The following is a 21,982-nucleotide window of genomic DNA, read 5'->3' as shown; positions in this document are numbered from 1 at the left end:
CAACTTTGTTATATTTTACGAGCAGGACATTCTTAAATCTGACATTTTTATTACGTGGAAACAAAATCTCTTCCAATGTTATATTTGTATTTTAAGTCAAACCGTGAACATAACACTGAGTGCAATCTCATGCATTATGGTGAGATGTTGAGCTCAAATTATGGGTTGTGAATGACTCTCAACGACTACCACATCAAAGTTTATACCATTTTGTGTTGGCTAATGTCGGTTAGCTATGGTAACCATCTTGAATTGAGTTGACTCTAAAAGTTGCTCAGTTACAGACGTGCATCTAATGACTACTTTACAGAAGTTTCTTTTAAAATTGTCCAGTGGTTCGTGAGATATTTTGCTAACAGAAACAGGATTAACGCCATCAGTTAATGCGAAGATTTTAAGCAAAGATCAGTAGTACTTTCTGTATATGTTGTGAATGACTGTCAGCTACCACCACACCAGGTTTTAGCTCAATATCTGTAAACCTGACGGAGTTCTAGCTATTTTGGGTTTTTTAAGGTCAGTTGGCTGTGGCAGCCATCTTGAAGGATGTTAATCAGTTGTAAACGTACAGGTTGAGATCATTTCCAGAAACTTTCATTAAAATTTGTTCAGTTGTTCATGAGATATTTTAGTAACACAGACCCGAACATCATCTGCCTTTGCCTTGATATTTTACAGAAATCCGTATGAAGAAACTGTTTGTGAAAATATTTAAATTAACCACACACACACGCACACACACACAGTTTTATGTGTAGTAAACACAGAAAAAAAGTATTGTTCCTGAGGTTTGCTGGTGTAGATTCTTAGTCATCCAGGACACAGTAAATCCATAAAAGGGTCAAAAACAAAAACAGCTGGACGTCTGTTCTGTAGCTGAAGACAATTCATTTCTCATCCAAGAAACTTTTTTTTTTTAATTGATAAAGCTCCTCGGATTATAAGCGAAATGTCTCGAGCTGCAGAACAGACGTCCAGCTGTTTTTGTTTGCACATTTTTTGGGATTTATTTTTGCTGAACCACGGATTCTGCTTTTTGACTAGTTGTGCCTTTGTGTATTTAGACGCAGCAGTGAGTTTGGATGTTTTTAGAGGTTTGGTGACTAAGAAAACCTCAGGACAAAGCTCATGGAAGAACAATAATCTCTTGTTGAAATAGCTGACCAGTAATCCACAGGGTTGTGGCTCAAAGTACCACTGCCACATAAAAAATGTGCATTGTATAAAGTTTTTATGAAACGATGTGCAAAAGGGAAAAATGTGGGACATTAAAAACTTTATGTATTATTCCAAAATATTGGTCATAATCACAAACAACTTACCCAAAAATGTATTTCCAGTTGAAAACAAAGAATGACAAAGGAAATAACTTGGAATTAGAGACTTTATTTACAATTTATACACTTTTTTTCACTGCCACATAAAAAGTTTTCCCTCTCGGACTCCACTGGCGCTCAGCGTTGGAGCGTAACATTTCAAACCATGCAGTTTGGATATATAACATCTAGTTTAAGCACTTGGTTATATATTTTAACCCCAAGAGGATTAATCAGAATCTAATTTTAAAAAAAAGATGATAGTCAAAGTGAGCACACAAACATCCTAAAAATGTCCATCTGAAGGGGAAATCTAAGTTATCGAATAAAAGAAGTAGAAAGAAAAAAGAGACAAAGTCCATATTAGTAGAAGTCATTTGATATTTCCTTTGGGCTGTGGATAAATAAACTTTATCATTCTTATATTCTTATACTGTTTCAGTCAGGGTATCATAAAATAGTATGAATTTATTTGAAACTTAGACTAACGTGAAAAACCAAAACGATAGCTAGCAGGCCATCTTCAGGGATCAGGATATAACATTATTTTTTAAATAAGGCCATTAAGACATACTTAAAACCTGCCATTAAATGTAGAAAAATATAAAAGTGGAAAAATGATTCACTTTAGCAGCTGGCTAACAGGTTTTGTGTGATTCATAAATCCACCTTTTTTATATTTATTAAGTTGTATATTAAAATTGTTGACATAAACAATAATAAAGCTGAACGAGGTTTAAATATAGAGACTAGCTATTGTTGTAATTTGTTGATGCTAATAGTAATTTATCAAACTATTAGGCTAATAGCATTTTATTATTTTGGAAATGTTCTCACATTAATCATGTCACTGACTATTTTCATTGGATTCATATAAAAGTGGATTTTTGTTCCTGTAAATGTCTAACATCTGCAGATCTGTTATATCTATAATTTGTTTTGTTATTGTGCAGTGACAACTCGAACTCCAACCTGTAAGATGGACGCTGTTTCTTCACAGTTTGCATAAACATTAAACTTTTGTTTACAATCTGATAGTACTCACTTGCCTAAAAATGGATTGTCTAAACTTTCATCATCATCATCATCATCATCGTCACTCTGCAGAGATCTGCAGAAAGTAGCTGCAGAGGTAGGTGGGATATCTAGATTGACTTGTCCAATGTGTTTCAGATTTCAGTGCTCAACTTTCATATCAAGCAGCAACAAAACAATCAATAAAAACTCATGAGTTCATGTTGTGTGTTCTAATGTAAGATATTAAAAAAAAAGCAAACAAAATATGTGCACAATGATAAACCACTAAAAAAGGGGGTTTGGCTTGAGAGTTCTCGTTCCACTTTATTGTTTCACGTCTATAAAAGCAGGAAGGATCCTAACAGAAAAGTAAGTTTGTGTTTGCTCATATGTAAATAAATGATTTAACTTAAATTATCTTGTCTTTTAGTTTCAGGACCCTTTAGCTAGCTCGAGAACCTAAAGAGTGACGGGCATAAACTTAGCTAAGGCAAACTTCCAATATTATCATTTGTGTTCATGCTTACTTCTATTTGTTACATAAGTTTTTACCAAAGTTAAAGTAAATATTTGTCTACGCTCCAGTTTTATAATTTAGAAGAATGATGTACCTATAAAATCTGACATTTTGGCTTGATTTGTGTGTTTTAAGTCCTTGGTACATAATATTAAAGAAATTGCATAACTGAATATGCAAGTTTCTTGTTATGAAGATGAGGCAAAACAAACAGTTAAAATATATTTCTTACCTCCAAAATATGCTTTTTCTTTTTAACCAAATCATTTTTTGTAGGGTTTACAAGTCCACATTAAAATATTTTTAACTTTTTGTTTTAAAATGCAAGAAAAAGGACTCGACTCACAGCATTCTCTGCCTACCAGTGTTTCTGTTTAAAAAGGGTAAAATATACATTTAAAGGCATCCTTTTTCAGTGTGTGTCAAACCAGCAAAAACAAACTTCTGTGAAATATTGTAAACAATTTTATCTGTCACAATTCTCTGTACGACTTTGTTCCAACAAGCCAGTTCTCAGTCATTACTCCACTTAGGAAGAAGAAGTCATGTTCAACAAAACACTCAAATACATCTTTCAGAACAGATCTATTGACACACTTTTACCGTTCGCTAGAGCTGAAAGTGTGAAATCCTTCCTGAATGCAGGAAGGAGACATGTTCGCTGTGGCCTTCAGTTCTTTAAACTAAAAAAGTACAGTAGAATGAGCGGACATAATCGTTCTGTTTTTCATCAGCTTAGTTGTTTTTTTTTTGTACAAACATGTAAACACAGACACAGCAGTCCTACAGAAAAATGCAGATCAAGTCTGGCTCAGATTTAAGATGATGGGAGAAGAGTTTGATGGAACGAAAAGCAAAGATCTGAGAAAGTTCAGTGGATCGTTGAAGAAAACATCTGCAGGATTTATTTTATTTTATTTTTTTCTCCATTTGTTCTCCAAGAAACCAGCTTTGCTTGAGATTCTTCCAGTTGGAAACAACGTGGAAAAAAGGAGCTAAAACAAAAAGAAAATGTTATGTTAGTGAACTCACATAATGCTGATGAAGTCGTTCAAAGATTATTTGGACATATTTTGTACGATTCTTTTTAATTTGTAACTTTAATTTAAATAAATGCACAGATGATCTGAGGCTTTAATATGAGAGTCTGTGCAGTTTGGTGCCAGGTGCTTGATGTAAATCTCTGAACTTTTATGAAAAAGACAGTTTAAAAAATAAATAAATAAGGAAACTAGTTCTCCTTGAAAGGATGCATCACCTGCCAACTTGAACACCAACCTTTTTAATAAAAATCTCTTGTATTTTATTAGTGAACAAAGCATGGATTGAAGATGACTGTCAGCTACTACCACACTAAACTTTAGCACAATATCTGTGAAATTGAGTAACTTAAAGCCACTTCTGTTTTGATTTTGAATTCATGTTTATCATTCTGAGACTAAATTATTTAGTTAACATTATTATACAATAAAGTTAGGAAAGCAAATTCAAAGTCTGAATACTTGGTCAAGCACTTTTGTGTTTTACATTTTTTGAACATAAACAAGAAAAACAAAAAAAAAGGGCAAATTAACAACTTTTGAGCTCAGTTTCTTCCTTTGAAAATAATGTTTTAGCCTCATCTTTGTGTCAGAATGCTTTTCAGACCCAACACTCCAACACACAATAATCAATATTTACAAACTCTACGGTGAAGGGAAGAGCGTACTTTTTTCACCTCCATGAAAGAGATGTTATTATCCAGACACGGTGCTGCCATCGAAAAGGCTGAGATGCTTTAAAGTTTAAAGATTCAATTAGATTTTACTCCTGCTACAGGTCTAAATCGCTGCTAAATGGACAACCTAACAAAGAAAGCTCTGAATCAGGTTAATATTGATTCAGCAATCGAAACTCATTCAGTTGTCGGGCTTGTTGCACACTCAATAAAACACCTGCAATAAAAAAATGATAATAATGCTAAGTTACCATGGTGTACTTTAGTTCCAGTTGTCAAGGGCACTGCAGGACAAACACAGGAGAACACAATGAATTCAGAAATATTAAGGAAATACTTCAAAGTGCACAATGTTGTTTTATTGCTATTATTGTTAAAAAGGTCCAGAAAGTTAATGAAGCTCTAGTTGTGTTGTTAAATAAAATAATTATAAACTGTCAGTGGTGTTTTTATGAAGCTCAGGTGTGGATTTTTTAACTCTGTGTTGCACCTTTTAATTTAAATATATAGACATAATATATATAGTCCATTTTTTATTGAGCTTTTTATAGTTTTAAAATCTAATCAATATTTCATAGCTTCAAAATTAAACATGTGAATGTTGTATATAATTTAGGAGAAATTAATTTTAATATATCTGCTAAAAATTACAAGGTTATGTAAAATAAGACATAAGGATTGTACAGGAAAAAAAATACGGTGAGAGTAACTGTTCTGTGATACCACTGGGATATCATTATTTTAAAGTAAAACTTTACAGTAAGAAAAGTAATGTAATGAGATGAAATCATAACTGTGAGAATTAAAAAAAACCTATAAAACCAGGTTGGACCTCTTCAGGTTTAGTCAAGAAAAGGTTTTAAACATGCAGCATGTCAACAAGTTTAAAATAAACAAACTCAGAACATGTAGCTGTTATACACCATGACTGAGTTTTATAATTAATTAAATACATTCTGCTGTTTCCAAGGTTTAATAATAAAGTGACTCATGTAACTTAGACATTTTGATTACTTTAGTATTTATATCCATGATCCTATACGATGGGCTGCAAAAGTATTCATCCCTCTTGGTGATCTTTCCATTTTATTGCCTACAACTGATGTAACAGAACCCTGAACATCCACAGAGCTCCATTAAATCCATTATTAGGAAATGGGAAGATGATTCCACCACAGCAAACCTGCCAATAGAGAGTCCATCAAAACTCACCAAGGAGGTTAGGAGGACATTTATCTGAAAAACATCCAGGAGGCCAAAGCTAACCCTGATGAAGCTGGACTGCTCCTCTGTAGAGACGAGAGAATCTGTCCATAGGACCACTTTAGGCTGCACAGAGCTGAGCTTCATGGAAGATGTGCAGGAAAAAGACACTTCTTCTCCAAACATGTGGAAGAAGGTTCTGTGGTCAGATGAGATCAAACATCTGAGACAACAGCAGATCTACCACCTCTCATCATGCTGAGAACCCCATCCCTACAGTGAAGCATGGTGGCGGCAGCATCATGCAGTGGGTATTTTTCATCAGCAGGAAAGATAGATTGGAGTAAAATACAGAGACATTCTTGAGGACAGGGACGAAGGTTCACCTTCCAGGAGGACAATGACCCTAAAACACACGGCTGAAGCCACAGTCCACTGGTTTCAGGACAAACAGCTAAAGGTCCTGGAATGGTCCAATCAATGTCCAGACCTCAGTCCAACTGAGAATCTGTGCTTTGATTTAAAGATTGTTGGACACAAGCAGCAGCCACCCAGCCTGAAGGAACTGCGACAAAATGTCCACAAGTTTAAATGTCCCAAATCATGAAGACAAACCTGAAGAGACTTGATGCTGAAACTGCTGCAAAAGGTCTCTCTACACAGTATTATGATTTGGAGGTTGAATACATTTGTCAGCTTAATTAATTAAAACATTTTTCCCAATTTAATTTCATTGATTAGAGGTATTTCATTGCTTTTAATTAAATTAAAAATTCCAGGTTTTAAGGCAACAAAAGAGAGAAAATACCAAGAGGGATGAATACTTTTGCAACCCACTGTAAATGATGACATGTTGAATATATTTTGTCCTTCAGGTTCTGTGCAGCAGGTCCAAAAAATTACATCTAGAAACACAAAGGGTCAACTCTTCACTTTCAGCACATTTCACCGTCAGTGGAAACTAAAACAAGGAGGATTCCCACTAATTCTGCCACTAACTGGAAGAAAAATGAACGAGGCTTGTCACCGACATTACAGACAGTTTTTAAAACTAGCTAAAGTTTTAAAAACTCTCCTCTAAAGAACACAGTTGCACATTTATGGGCATCAGTAATTCTCACCATGGTGGGTTTTCAGTGAGCAGAAAAGCACTAAAACAAGCTGCAAAGATGGAGTTAGAAATAAAATCAGAATAAACACAGAGACAAGGTGACATTATGACACCAGGAGATGGCAGGACAAGATGGAAGCTGTGAGGAAAACGGTGGCAGAGAGTCAGATTATTGGAATCGTCGTTGTTCCAGTACCTTTCAGGAGCCAGAACCAGAGCTGGCTCCATCACCAGTCGATGTGCCTCGGAGGAGCCGAGGCCCGAGGAAACCTGTTCATTGTGTCATAGGTGGGGACGCTACCAGCACAGGAACACACACACAGCATTACCAGCCACAGATATAAAGTTCAAAATATTTCATCAGCTTTCTGTCAAACAATTCACACGACAGAGAGCGAAACAGCTTCATCAACATCCTCTGAGGGTTGAACTGAACAACAACTGAATGTTAAAGTGATAAAAATCATCTATCAAACCCCAAAAAGGCACATCAGTTGTCATACACTTTCATGGTTGCAGCACATAACACAGCCCAGGAAAGTACCTGGTACTTACTGAGTACATGCTGGGCTGTAAAATTAGCGTTTTGGAATGAAAAGTTTCTCATGTTAAAGGAAAAAACCCAACAGTTTTTAGAAGCTGCTACAGTGAAATCTGGCCTGTAATTTAGCTGTTTTGCTCTCTGCCTCTGGCTTCTGTTACAGCAGGTTGGTTGTTCAAACTCAGCCCCGTCCAAATGCAACTTAAAATATAAAACACATGCAGTTAGACTTTGGGTTAGATCAAAAAACAGAAATCAAAGAAGCAGCGTTTCCAGCGTCACACTAATGCTTGCCTCTCTCTGAACACAATGATCAGGTGAACGTTCATTGGGCTTTGGCTGACGCTAAACGAGAGGAAACAGGAAAAGTTTTCATTCCACGCACGAACATCCCGATGCAGCATGCAGCTGGTTAGTGATTCGACAGAGTCGCCCCAAACCACAAAGCAGAACAAGGACAACATGCCAGAGAGAAGTTGTGGCAGCAAAAGGATTTATGGGCGTCACGGCTCCTGTGGCATCGAGCAGATGTCTTAAATCATATCTTTTAGGGAGTTTTTCTTTTTTACCCCTAAGAGTTGACCTGACTTCAAATTAACTCCTTCATTTATCTGTTGAAACAGAGCTGGAGTTAAAAAAGGATAAGATTTATAGTATATTATATTATTGTTGTTTTATTTTATTTGAATTTTATTACAAATTTTAATAAATTCATTAGGATTTTTTTGTGCAAGTGTAACTTTTTGGAAGACAGAATTCCATGCCTTTTTCTTTGAATTGTAATCTATCTTTTATTATTGATAAGTATAGATAATTTGTTTAATTAAAAACTCTAATTTGCCACTTTGTTGATTATCCTATAGTACACTAGTCTGAATTGACTCTAATGCGCAGCTCAATAAAATATTAAAGGACTTCACAAAAAAGAAAAAAAAAACAGTTTCAATGACAAAATGCCTCAACATATGAAACCAATAAAATGAGTAAACTATGGAACATTAGAGGAACACCAAGAGAAACCGTTTGTCTCCTCGTGTTTTTTTTATGCTCCAAGTCCTTTTTTTTAATAAACATGGATAACTTTATGACTTTGAGTTGTTTGACAAAATGCTTTTATTAAGTTCTTTTCCACAACTGAGATGCATAATAAGTTTTAGATATGTTTAGAAGCAGATTATTCTTTCTTTTTTTTTTTATTTTTGGAAAAGCATCACTTTCTGCTTCCTTTTGCTGCTGGTCTTAAAGCTAGCTGAGGCTAATTCTCACTTTTGGATAAAAAGAGACTGTTCTGCAAACTATCATTTCTCCTTTTTGACTTTCACAATAAATCACTTTAACAAAATCATTGAATAAAATATATATTTTTGTAGTTTTCTTTAATAAAAAGCTGCTATTACCTGTCAGTTTTAATGTTTATTGTTAACAGAAAACTTCCAAATGTGCATGTGAGTGCAATGAATGAACTCTCCCTGCAGACGTGCCGTATTTTCTGATACGTCTGTAACAACTAATCAACTTCCCAAGCAAACCTCCACCATGGCATGCAGTCGGTGAGATAATTATAGTTTACCTTGTCATCATGGGGTTAGGAATACCTTGACAGCGCTCACTATGATAACCATTATTACCATTTTCCAAACTGAAAACAAAATGTCGAATACAAAAAAGGGATGAAAAATGACAAACAGGGCATGCTGATTTTTTTTATGAGTAGCTAAACTTTTCAAGAATGTTAGGAGATAAATATGTTCTGAGTGTAAACTACAGTTTTATTTACAGAGAAATGTCTTAAAAACAGGTGGACTTGTAAGATAATGATTGCAAGAGCCCTTTATGAAAGGTAAGGGGCACTTTTTTTTAAATTTAGCACATGACAATAAGCCACAGCATCCACCCACAAGAGCAACTTTAAGCTTAAAAATACAAAACAGCACCAAGAATTTAGTAAACAGCTCTCTATGTACATGAATCAGAAAGAAACGCAGAGTTATGGAAGGTAAAGTCAAACGGGAGGTGGGGAGGATGTCTTACTTTTTCATTGGAATAGTCTCAATGCTATAAAGATACACACAAAAAAAAAACAGTAACAGAAAAATGTCATTGAGATGTTCGGAGAGAAAAATGCATACTAAAGTTGGCTGTAATCCAGGATGGATTACAGAGAGAGAGAGAGAGAGATGAAACTGAAATCTGAGAAATTAAAGTCCACAAAGGTTGGACGAAAGGATCGTAAAGAAAAAAATATGATTTCACAAAATGTGTCAGTGTCTCTTTGTAAAGTGCCAAGTGCTTGAGAGAAGAATGAGAAAAAGAAAAAGAAAAGATATGGAGATGGAAATAGTAGAAATGGTTATCACAAAGTAAAATGCCAAGTCCCAGAAACAGAGGAGCTACAGGGAAGAAAGAAAGGGACAGAAAATAAACCAACAGTAAACCAGAGAAGCTTGAGTTACAAAAAGAAACTGTAAGAAGTTATTTATGGTGTGTTAAATACACCTTTATTTTTAAAGGTTTATTTAAAAGAATGATCACATTGGCACAAATAGGAAAGTAGAGAAACAGAAGGAAGTCCTGCAACCATTAACAGTTTACAAAGAAATCTTATAATCACTGAGATGACTCAGGTCTTACTGACGAATGCAAAGTAACCACACCATGCCCAGGTTATTATATATCTAACTATTTTCAAGTAAAAATATCCAGTAAAACAACTCACTCATCGTAAACGTCCTCTGTGTCCATCCTGCGGTAATATTTGGCCAGTTTCACAGCCAGGATGACACTCGGGAGCAGAAAAAGGGTGCTGCAGCCCAGGCCCATCCAGAAAGTGTTCTGCAGAAAAGATTAAAGAATTTCAAAACTAACTAATCACCAGAAAGCATTAACTTCTAAAGTTACTTTTAGAGTAAATTGAAAGCCTAGCATTTCTTGAAGAAATGCATATTGCCCGCCGCCTTTAATGTTAGAGTTCTAGACTAAGATCATCTCTTGTTGAGAAATGAAAACTTACATTAACCTTGTTAATGGCATTATACACGATGATGTCGTGCAGTATGTGTTGTGAATGACTCTCAGCTACTTCCACACCAAATTTTAGCTCAATATCTGTGAAATGTAAAGAGTTTAAAGGTCAGTTTGCTCTGATGCCATCTCAAATTAGTCTGACTCCGAAAGCGAATCAATTGTTGACGCACATCCAGGATTACTTTCTGAAAGTTTCATTTAAAATCCATCCAGTTGTTTGTGAGGTACTTTGGTAAAAGCAGCCATGATCAAAATCATTATTGCCTACCTTTCTGCAGCAGGCAATAAAAAAAGATTTTTCGGGATAGCATTTTAGGAAATTTAGTATACTCTAGTCACCAATTTTTCAATATTTTGTAGTGTTTTCATTATCACTTAAGCTGTTTTACAAAATATATGTAACATATATGTAGGATTTCATCAAAATTATATTGATGTGGCTTTACAATATTGATGAGAACAGTAGAGAACCAATTCAATTTTTTTTGCAAAACCATTTGTAGTAGCTAAAGTAAGGATTATCACATAAAACTTGTGTTGTAACAACATGACAGAGGTCACAATGTTATGGCTGATTGGAGTAAAATTGTGTCACAAACCGCAGTGAACAACAGCTAACCACATGAAACTTGTTCATGCAGACTTTTATTTGTTTGTTTGCTCAAATTCTCAACATCGTTACCATTGAGTCCACCAAGAAACTACAGGTCATGATTTCCACCGTGTCCAAAATGTTGCTGAAGGGCTTGCATTGTGCAACTTCCAAGGCCAACTATAAAATACGTAGAGAGGAAATGTTAGAGAACAACACGTTCAGCATCGTACTTTCTTAAGTTTCGTTTCTGCTCGCAAACATTGCAAAATAAATCTCTGTACCTCTGAATAACAATAAAAATGTTATGAGTGACGGGAAAAAGCTTTATTGACATCTTTGAGATTCTGGTTACAAACATTTTAACATTTTGTCCTTTTTTCCCCTGCTTTGGTTGGCATTCCTTGGACTCAACCAGCGTGCCTCAAAGCAAATTCCTCCGATTTAAAGAGGCTGTAGCCGTTATATTTGGCCTCTCTAAATTTACTCCAAAACTCCAATGCAAAGTTGTTGTTATGCACATTAAAACGCTGTGTTTGGTTCCAACACTGGACAAAACACAGACACCTAAGAAGTGCAGCAAGCCTGGGAAACACATTTTCAACATGATATCCTGCTGACACCAACACTTACAGATGTTTTGACCCATTCTATGTACTGATGGAAGTAACCAATGATGGTTGCTGTATATTTTCTTGTTTCCTGAGGAAATGAAAGCACATTGTGAGCTTGATATGATACATAAATTGATAATATGAATGTAAAACGCACTCATGTGGTTACCTGATTGATTAAAAGTGTGGCATTCTGGGAGATGAGGTACTGAGCAGCTTCGATGGCATCAAGAACAGCTATAATTTTGTTCTGTAGGAAAAGAAGAATCAATGTTCATGAGATTAGGATTGAACTAAGCCGAGATTGTAGATTCAGACTGAATTACTTACTGGAAGATCTGAGGCTGTTCTCTCCAGGAACCTCATGCTCTGGTTCAATGCACTCTTTAAAAAGACACAAATGAATTTATCAGTGCCAGAGGTCATTTTAACTCACACAGGCAGACATAACAGCGGCACAAGGGGGGAGAAGGACATTTAATTTTAAATGCATGCAGAAGAATTTTGTTCCAAAATGAAATACCCACAATTCAAAGAAACAAATCTTTTTTTTTACAATAAAATCACACAATGTACAGTACATACACTGTATGCAACACGACCAATGAAGAACATTTCTTTAAGTGGATATTTTTGCACTATTTTGGCACAAAAACTTCACGGACAACACCAATAAGTTGTTGATTGCAATTCACAATAAAATACAATAAAATTGAGAAACATTACATGTGTTTGTCACACACTTTTTAATCGAAAAGAGAACATATTTCTTCAGATGTTCTAGATAATAAATAGAGACACTAAAGGTAGAGAACAGACACATTTCTGCTTACCCTTGCTCTAACATATTTCTTGAAGATGAATGAAGAAAAACAGAACAACAACAACATCATGACTATAAATCCTTGATAATATTTGATTTAATTTGAATTTGACAGAGAAAATAAGATTGATTACATAAGCGTTCAGCTGGAGCCATGTTTCACACCCTGTTTTTAAATCTGCTTTGCTTTATTTGTAAGGGGAACATTTGGCTCCTGGTGTAAATGCCTGACAAACAGCTTGTGGCTGATTAAGTCCTTGTGTTGTTCGTTCCAGCCTAGTTGGTGCAGGTTTGGTTTTAACACCTTTTTTCACTGAAACTGTTGCTGAGAACGTATCAATAAAGCCAAAAACAATAACCTGAAAGGTAGTAAAAGACAAACAGAGTTTCTTTTTGAGTAGTTTTCTCTGCAGTGGTGAGAAAACCACTGCTGGGAACTATATGATCCTTTGGTAAAATAAAATAAAATTACACAGCTTTATCATGCAGGTGTAGAGCTCAGACTGTAAACGGCTTTATTATACCGGGAAAAGTAACGTCTGCCCTTTAAAATATAATGTAGAGGTAATTTAAGATAATACTTTCTTTAATCGATTGAACAGCTAATTATTTCCTTTCTGCTACTGTCCCCTAAAGAATATGTCAACACAAACTAAAGAGTCAGAAAACATTCCTGAATCTAACAACACTTTCTTTTTAACTGTAGAATTAAAGCCTTTTGATGCTTGGTGTAAAAATGTCTTTCGTTTCGTCTCATTTTATTTTTCAGCTGATTGTTACAGTATGCTTTAAATATAATCGCATTATCATCTCTAACCGCCTTTAAAGGAAAGAGGAGAATAATGATTATAACAGCTAAATTAGAAAAAATATTAGTATGTGTTTGTGCATCGTTTCTCCGTGGTTTAGGGTGGATAGCTAAAGGAATCTGGTCAACCCAGAAACCAAACTGAGCTGGAATCTGAGACACACAGTGGGTATATTACCATGGCTTGCTCCATTGGAACAATCTGCTGTCTGTGGATTTGCCGCAGAGTGCTGACATGGCCTTTCAGAGCGGTCTGCAGAGGTCCCCTGGGCTGAAAGAACACACAAAACAAGTCATTTTTGTGTTTCACCAAAGACCTGGAAGAACATGAAGGCCATGCATTTATGAGATCCCTGCTCTCATCCATCAGAAACAAATGCTTTTAACCATAATCCATACATTTCTTTTAACCAATAGTCGGTGAGTCTGTAAGAACAGAAACTGGGACTTTGAACGGATTCCTGCTTTGAAAGTCTTTTATCTCTATCTGCAAGTGAGTAAATGTGTTAGCTAAAAGCCTGAGAGTGGTCAAACAGTATAAGATCTCTCTTTGTAGGCATGTTGAAAGTGCTTGAATGGCAAGAATGCCGCAGCTAATAAGTAAATTAAATCAAGGTTTTGCGAAGGCAAAAAAACACAAGATAGTAGCTGAAAGAGTGGATGTTAGTTAACCAGAGCAGCTAACATCTTCTCACCATAAGGTCTGTTTGAGATTCCAGTTCTTTGGCGAATGAGAGCACATCAACTGCAGTGACTCCTTTATTCACCTAAAGACAGGAAAAAAAATCATTAAACAAGATAATGTCAACACTGAGATTCAGTTAGGAGTTTAACCCTTTCAAAAACAACCTGCGTGTTTTAATGGGTTAAAGTTGCCTGTAAAGTAACATCATCTTGGACCGACAAATGGAAAGGAGAATAAGAAATAAAAACAAACCAGCGTGAAAACCCAACAATATCCCTATTTCTTTTATAGTACTAAAGAGGATAATTGATTTGGGTTCTGCTAATTAAATAGACTTAATTAACTAATCATGAAAAGGTGTGAGAGCATAAAAGCAAATGTTTTATGGAATTTGTTGTTCTGAAACATTCAGGTGTGTGTTACCAGTGGTTCCTCCTCATAAATAGGGGCAGAGTTTTAAGGTCAAGCCGTCTTATAGTTACTTTTTCTACATTAACAAGATATTCTAGAGTCAAACATTCGGTCATTTGTCCGACAGCTGAAACTTGGCCTGATGTGAGTCATGCAAGAGGACAAAGTTTTCAAACAAATTTAGAGAAGCAGAAACAGAAAAGGCTGAAAGAAAGAAGAATTAATTAAAAACAAAAGTTCAGCCTAATTGAAATGCTGTGACGGGGCTTTTAAGGGATTATCTCGCTGGGCTGCAACTGCTGGAGACTGAAACTGACTCAGTATTGTGAGAAAATAAAACTTATTTTCTGTTGCCGTCTCACCAAATTCTGAGTGTTTTCAACCAAGCCACCAGCAAACCAAACAGCAGTGTTTTGAGAAGCCAGTTTTTGAAAACCACATCTTAGTTTTGTGTGTGCACGGCTTGCAAAACTGTATAGTAGGCCGTGTACAACATTTTATTACCTGCATCGTACCTGCTTCAGCCTGCTTTGTACCCGCCTCAGCAGCCGCCACCACAGTCAGGATTTAATCTACTGGAGTACACTTTAGACATGAAGAAAGGCCGGCTTGGACCACTTTTTAAATTATTAATATAAATAATTAGTGTAGGTTTTAGACCTGAAGACGTTTTCTGTCAGAGAGCTTGAACATGTTCAAAACTGAATCGACGAGACAAGAAAGCCTCTGTGACTCAGAGAAAACTGAGCCTGAGTTTACAGAAAGTTCCTTTTAAACACACGATCAGTTTAAGCTGTTGCAAAAGTAGCATCTAAAATCTATTCATTAATGAGGTGCACTGTATTTTCCGCACTATAAGACGCACTGGATTATGACGCATTAAGCGAAACGAAACAGCCCTGTCTTTTCGGAGAATACTGCACCGACGTAAGCGTAAAGTATAAACGCCTCCACCGAGCCCTGTGTGACGCTACAAAGCGCGACTTTAACTGAGCCTTAATGCTGCAAGCGTTGCGGCTTTGTAGTTTAACCGAAGTCGTACTAAAACATCACGACTTCTTAAAAATATAAGGTGCACTGTCGTTTTTTGAGAAAACTGAAGGCTTTTAAGTGCTCCTTAAAGTCCGGAAAATACAGCACTTAGTTTTTCACACAATACTTTCTTCAGTTTAGCTTACAAATGATCTTATATTATGTCTTGGGTTTTTTCTTTATTTGATGTTTTATTAATGCAAATTTAACATCTTGCAGTCAAAAATAGGTCACTAGCTAATTAACTAAAAACATGTTTCTGTCTTCATCTACTCTAAAGACAGAAACATGATTGAAGGTGTTATTCCTGGGAGTAAAAACCCCATATTCTGATTTCTGGAGACACTGTTAGTTGTATACCAAGACAAACTAGATAGTTTCTGCTCTCGGGCCTAAATCTAAGTGAAGCTGACAGTTTGGGCAGGGGAAGACAGCAGCTCAGCTCTGCAGGATCAGTTTGGGATAATTGAGCTTCAGTGGTCCTCAGCAGAACCCCGAGTTCTGCGTCACGTTGCAGCACACATCAGGTGAAGCCTGACTGCCTGCTTCCTGCTAACTGACAGCAGAGGAGGTGGCAAACACACCGAGCCAGCAGAGCAAAGGTTTCTGATTTGTGGCCATGTTTAAAAAACAAATATTTGTGTGTTTATGTCTATTTCTTGTTGTCAGGGCTTACTTGCCTGTCCTGTGCATGTATCTGTTCTTTTGTCTGTCTGTTGCCAAAATATCTCATGAACCACTGGATGGATTTTACCAAAACTCTCAAAGAAAATAATCATTGGATGTACATGTACTACTGATTAAGGTTTGGAGTCAATTTAATTCAAGATCCTAGAAAACTGACCATAAAAACACAAAAATGGCTATAACTCTGATAATATCATATATATTGAGCTACAATCTGGAGTAGCAGTCGCTGATAATCATCTGCAACATACTTGGATTGCATGAGATAATCTGAATATTACTATATTTTATAGTTACATTTTTCAATCTAAGAAGATGTTAGACATTGGTCGACTTCAAGGAATTTATTTATTAAGCTCTGGAGGTGATCAAACTGTCTCGTTCATGTGCATTTTTCCCTGAACATGACAGCGTACTGTGTTTTATGTCACCTCTTCCAGGTAGTCGGCGTAGTTGATCTCTGACAGCCCCGCTACAGAGAAATCTTGGAGGTTCTGCTTCCCCTCGGCCTCTAACAGGGTTATCCCCCTCAGGTCAATCTTGACGCTGTCCAGTTGGCTCACCACATCTTTAGTAAACTGTGAACGTAATGAGACGACTTTACTGAAGACATTAGATCTTATTAACTGTTACTGAATGTTGGAGCTAAATCTTGTTGCCTTTTGTTGACTCTGTAGGTCCTCGAGTCTCACTGTTTTCCTCCATTATTAATAACAATATAAGTTTGCATGCAATAAATATTAGAGATGACTAAAAGCACATCGCTGACATTGAAGGTTAAGAAAACTGCAGAACAAATGTTTACACTTTGAGCTTAAATGTCTTATTTGAAAGTTTTTTTTATATTATTCAAATGATTTATCCTTGTTTTTACCTTTAATTTATGTTTTCTCAGATCTTATTGTTGAATTTCTGTACACATTATTCTTATACAATAATGAAGTCAGCTGAAATAACAAATGCAATTAAACTACTTGTTTTGGAAACTATTGTACTTACTCTAAATGGGATTTCTGTTTGTTATCAAAAGTTCTAAATGGTTTATTATAGAAAAAAAAGAAAAAATATATGATTTTGTTAGTTTTTTTCTTCTTTTTGAGCTGTTCTGAAACTCATAATCATAAAAGGGTATTTCTTTGCAGAGAGGATTTTTCCTTAAGAGAAAAAAAAATCAAGTCTTGAAGCCAAACGAAGGGTTTTTGTGACACAATGAGAACAAAACTAAACATGAAGACATTCCAGGAGTGTCTGGGATTACTGCACGTTTTCATTGAGTCGGACGTTGAAATTAGAAAGAGTTCAACTTGATAAATTTTTTCATACTCAATAGCATCTACAAGTCATAAAGTTCTTCTAAGATTTGCTGGCATTAATGAAGATCCAACAACCAATCCGCCGCCGGCAACATGGAGCCAAGGCTGAATTCCCAGCTGGCAGGAAGGTGCAGGATGTCTGGGCAGGTAGCTGGCCCAGGGTCAGAGAGAAACAGAAACTTAGAATATTGTACTGTTTTAGGCATATGCTGCAGCAACGGCTGAGGCATCTTAATTTGATCAGCTGTCAGCACATATTCTGTTTGTTTGGCAGAGAAATGAAGTTAGGCTGATGAAGTAATGCTGCCAAAAACAGATTCACTTGTTGCCAACCAGTTAAAGTCCTTTCTGCACCTGAAGCAAGTTTATTTGTTATTTTGATTTTTTTTTTAAGATTAATTTGTGATGAACTTCAAGTTGCCTTTATATTTAAATATATTTAAGATATGAGTTCATGTATGATGATTATTCATAAGTGTAGGTTTAATTCCTAGCATCTATCATGTCCTTGCACAAAGACATCACCAGATTGCTTCTGTCTGTGTATCTGACTGCAGACAGGTAACCTCAGATCTTAACCCACATGTTAAACTGATTTTTGATCAGATAATTTATAATCTGTGAACCTGAAAGGACAAGTTGGTAAAGAAAATCAATGGATGGATGAATCGTGGACTGATAGCATGCATCCTGTTTAAAATGAGTGACTTACTCTTTTTTTTTACCCCCCCACAAAAACCCCCCAGTTGTTTTATTAATTTTAAGACTTATTTTTCATATTTAGCAGGTCCTGAGTAACAAACGTCAAGCTGCAGCTTCACTGAATGCTACTTCTGCTTCACGTTAAAGGTACTAACCAGTGTTGTGTTCAGGAAAGAAGAAATGTTGAAGACTTTATCCAGACGCATGGCAGAGTAGATGCCTTTGTTCTTTTTGCAGGTACTATTAAGGACGACAGCACACACACACACACACAAACGTCAAGGAGAAAAATGGCAAAAAGACAAGCCAATATAAATTCAATCACAGTAAAAATGTTTGCTGCCACCAAGTGAAAGTGGCTGGAAGTACAAAGCTGACATGTTCCCTGATTAGAAACAACAGAAGATCCCACAGAAGACAGAGTTTTCCTAAAATATAAAAAATAAACATGTCACAAGCTTTAGGCAGCCATCCAACAAATAGTCTCTCTGTGTTATTTGTGCTTTCTTTCTAATGAGTGAAGACTTGCTCTATTTGTAAATATAATGATTTTGGGTCTGCCATCCCATCCCAGCGTACTGATGAATACTCATCTTAGAGAGAGATAATGAAAGCTTATGCAATCACAAAAAAAAATAAATAATAACACTGCAGAAAAGCAGCACTGATGGTTTTAGAAATGACAATAATTAGCTGCGCTGGTTGACAGCAAAACTGTTCATTTGCATTTCCATCCATGTAAATGATCTATTCAGCTGAATGCTTGCTGCTAAAAGCAAAGACTGCAACACAAAGAATGTCATCATTTCATAGTTCATTTGCTAAAAAAATGCTTTCATTTTCGTCTGTAAAATACAGATGGTGAAAAGGATGTAATTAAAAAATAGTGTAACAAATACAATACTGTATAAAAATATCTAACGACTGTCATTTCTTTTATCAGGCTTTAAAAGAGACACATTTATTTTTTATTTTTTTAACAGTGGCATTGAGCAATGGATCTGTAGGGGGAAAAACAGCAAAAGTTTTAAAATGTAACTTTTGTCTCTTTGTTAGTTGCATCTGATCACAAAAACATTGTTTCTGTTGTTTTATTTGCTTTGGGAAAACATTTTTTTTTCCTTAGCTTGTGTTAGTTTGTCGTTTTTATAAGTCCAGCTATAGAAATGGTACCAAAATATGTTTTTGTGACAAGTGGCGAGTAACAACACGCCTCTGGACACAATTTAAAACATTAATTTGCTAAATTCTCTTGAGTTTAGTTGCATGTTTGAATGACTCCTACATCAGCTTTTGTTGTTTAAAAAACTAAAACATATTTTACTGAAAATAATCTGGTAGAAGAACAAGACACATGAGTCAAACATAAATAATTTCAAAGATTATATAGAATAATCTGGTTATTGGGGAGAAAAGTGAGTGGCTACAGCCTTTTAAACACCACAGTTTGTAGGTAAACATGGTTTTTCTTTACCTGTACAGACTTTCTGCTGTCAGCTCCAAGTTGGAATCGTTGTACATGTAGCCAGGGATGAAATTCTTCCACTCAGGGTTGATTAAATAAGGCGTGTCCACAACCTGACAGAAACAGAGAGCAGGGGAGGGGTGTGTGGTAGGTGGATCGGTATTTCTGTATTTTTGAACAAATAAGACAAAATCTTTTTTAGTTTATATATGAAAGTTGACTACAATGTAGATTATGGAAACAAAAAAACATGCATGCTTTCTAATTTTGATTGTAGTTAAACTAAAGGAAACTTTTCTCAAATATGTAAACAGGTATTCCACATTCCTCTGATTTCTTTTTCCTGTAACAAAACAACGACAAGGATCAGAGAAAATGCTGCAAGAATCAGGTTCAGCTTAGTTTTTTAATTTTTCTGTTAAGAAGTTGAACGTTCCTTTTATATCAGCACAGAAAATAACTATTTTAAACACGTTCCAGCTATTTCTAATTACTATTCTTGCTTTAGAAGCGTATGAACTTGGAGCTAAATTAGACTTTTGTTAGAATGGTTTCATTGCAGCAACATTAAGGCTGAACATAATGAGAATTACAAGTAAAAAGGCCATCCAAGGGACACCAAACCGTGTGAAGGACCATCATTTACAGTACAGTGATGCTCACACTGGTCCTGGAGGAACTTTATCCTGCAAGTTTTAGTCGTTTCCTGCTCTGACACACCTGATTCAATGCCTGAATTACCTCTTCAGCATATAAGAAGCTCGTTAATCACCCAGGTAATAAAATGACTGTTAGTACTAAAATACTAAAATTTACTTTGTGCTTTTGTTTCAGCGAAAGTTTTAGTTTTGGAAGGCTTGGCCTCTATTTATCAGAGTTTTTATTGTGTTTATTTACCTTAAAAAGCTCTTTGGTGTGGAATGGCTCACAGATCAGTTTCTCCATGTTTCCTCCAGCCAAGAAGATGGCGGTCACCACTCCCATCAGCACCCAGGAGAAAATGAAGCTGAATCCAACGCCACTGTAAAAACCAGACAGACTTTTCAGGTAAAACATCAGAGGGCAACACAGGCTTAAGGTCATAACCGTTTATTAGAAATATAGCCACCGTTTGTCCTACATGGTGAAACATTTAACGGTCGTCGCTTATTAAGAAAAAAATAAACAGAACAAAGTAGCTAAATGGATAACAATGAGAAGAAGAATGGTAATTCTTTACATTAAAACAGCCTTAGCTTTCATTTCTATAACCCAGTGGTGTCCAGTCCTGGTCCTGGAGGAACACCATCCTGCAGGTTTTAGATGTTTCTCTGCTCTTCAGCAGGTCTTCATGTCTGCAGAAGCCCGTTAATCACTCATTCATTCAGATTAGGTCAAAGCAGAGAAACAACTAAAACATGCAGGATGATGGTCCTCCAGGACCAGGATTGGACACCCTAGCTATAAATGACACTGTTCCGTTTCATACCTCATATCACAAATTAAAATTATTAATAAAAACCTTAAAAGACCTTAAATGTATCAGTTTGATGGACTGGTCGGTTTACAGGAAGATGCTGATGTTGATGTTTTCATTACGCCCCGAACATTTTCAATTTGATAATTTATCAAGTTGTGGAAAAGTTTTTTTTTTATATGGTGCTGTGTGGGAAAAAGAAATAACTGTAGTATTTGCTGTTTGACAAGAAAGCTACAGTAAGCTTCTTATGTGCCCACAAGAATAGTTTGATTTAATTTATATATCCTTAAACTCTTCAAACATTTGGCTTCAGTTTCTGATCTTTTTAAAGTATATTAACCTTCACAATCTTGTAAGAAATACCAAATGATGTTCAGTTTGTTGTACAGACTTTCATTTAGTGGACTCACGCCATGAGAAGGGTTCCTCCTGTGTTTGAGACGCATCCTCGTGTTGTAGGGGACGCATGTTTGTCATATCCCAGAGTGCCGCACAGCAGGCCCAGGTAGTTGAAGGCCAAGACGAGGACCACCATGCAGCAAAGAGCGATGCAGCCGATCCATCTGTAACATCCAGAAAAACCAAACAAAGTTCACGTTCAAGGTGTCCGACCACAATGAGAACAGGACGTTAGCTCCAGGTACAGCTGATTTTTATTTCCTGAGATGTTGTCCGCAGTGAAAAAGGTCTATTGTGCTCCGAAAATCAAAGATTATGAGATTCCACAGGGGAAAGATGAAGCTATAATCTTGAATTATTTGTATATTTTTGTCTACCCTGCACGTTGGGAAACTTTATGAAAGGTTGTCACGTCAAACAAGTCCCAACCAGGTTTTTAACCCATCTTAACCAAAAATTAAATGAAATTAGTTAACTCCAAGTTGTGGCGTTGCCTAAACTTATAAAACGTCCCCAAAGTTCACAATACAAACAGAAAAAACACTT

General features: G+C 36.0%; 1 protein-coding gene across 14 annotated transcripts in view; it reads right to left on the bottom strand.

Annotated features, from left to right (window-relative positions):
• Nucleotides 1–1,366: 1,366 nt before the first annotated feature.
• Nucleotides 1,367–21,982, bottom strand: part of prom1a (prominin 1a) — a 65,078-nt gene continuing 44,462 nt past the window's right edge. For 2 of the 14 annotated variants that reach the window (XM_017417501.3, XM_017417504.3), the window contains 17 exons: nucleotides 21,448–21,600; nucleotides 20,476–20,599; nucleotides 19,588–19,691; nucleotides 18,269–18,353; nucleotides 16,530–16,676; nucleotides 13,979–14,050; nucleotides 13,462–13,554; nucleotides 11,983–12,036; nucleotides 11,822–11,902; nucleotides 11,672–11,740; nucleotides 11,129–11,218; nucleotides 10,139–10,254; nucleotides 9,454–9,477; nucleotides 8,993–9,061; nucleotides 7,078–7,178; nucleotides 4,819–4,851; nucleotides 1,367–3,845 (listed from right to left, as the gene is read on the bottom strand). In XM_017417501.3, the coding sequence (XP_017272990.1) occupies nucleotides 7,109–7,178; nucleotides 8,993–9,061; nucleotides 9,454–9,477; nucleotides 10,139–10,254; nucleotides 11,129–11,218; nucleotides 11,672–11,740; nucleotides 11,822–11,902; nucleotides 11,983–12,036; nucleotides 13,462–13,554; nucleotides 13,979–14,050; nucleotides 16,530–16,676; nucleotides 18,269–18,353; nucleotides 19,588–19,691; nucleotides 20,476–20,599; nucleotides 21,448–21,600 (1,351 nt within the window). In that variant the 3' untranslated portion in view covers nucleotides 1,367–3,845; nucleotides 4,819–4,851; nucleotides 7,078–7,108. Of the gene's footprint in view, nucleotides 3,846–4,818; nucleotides 4,852–6,891; nucleotides 6,932–7,077; nucleotides 7,768–8,565; nucleotides 9,813–10,134; nucleotides 10,255–11,128; nucleotides 11,219–11,671; nucleotides 11,741–11,821; nucleotides 11,903–11,982; nucleotides 12,037–13,461; nucleotides 13,555–13,978; nucleotides 14,051–16,529; nucleotides 16,677–18,268; nucleotides 18,354–19,587; nucleotides 19,692–20,475; nucleotides 20,600–21,447; nucleotides 21,601–21,982 lie in introns of those variants that run through there. The other 12 variants (XM_025006191.2, XM_017417510.3, XM_025006189.2 and 9 more) reach the window with 11 other exon arrangements.

The sequence above is a fragment of the Kryptolebias marmoratus genome, linkage group LG9 (genome assembly GCF_001649575.2).
Source record: "Kryptolebias marmoratus isolate JLee-2015 linkage group LG9, ASM164957v2, whole genome shotgun sequence".
NCBI lineage: Eukaryota > Metazoa > Chordata > Actinopteri > Cyprinodontiformes > Rivulidae > Kryptolebias > Kryptolebias marmoratus.
This window is presented reverse-complemented; position numbering and strand designations above follow the sequence as displayed.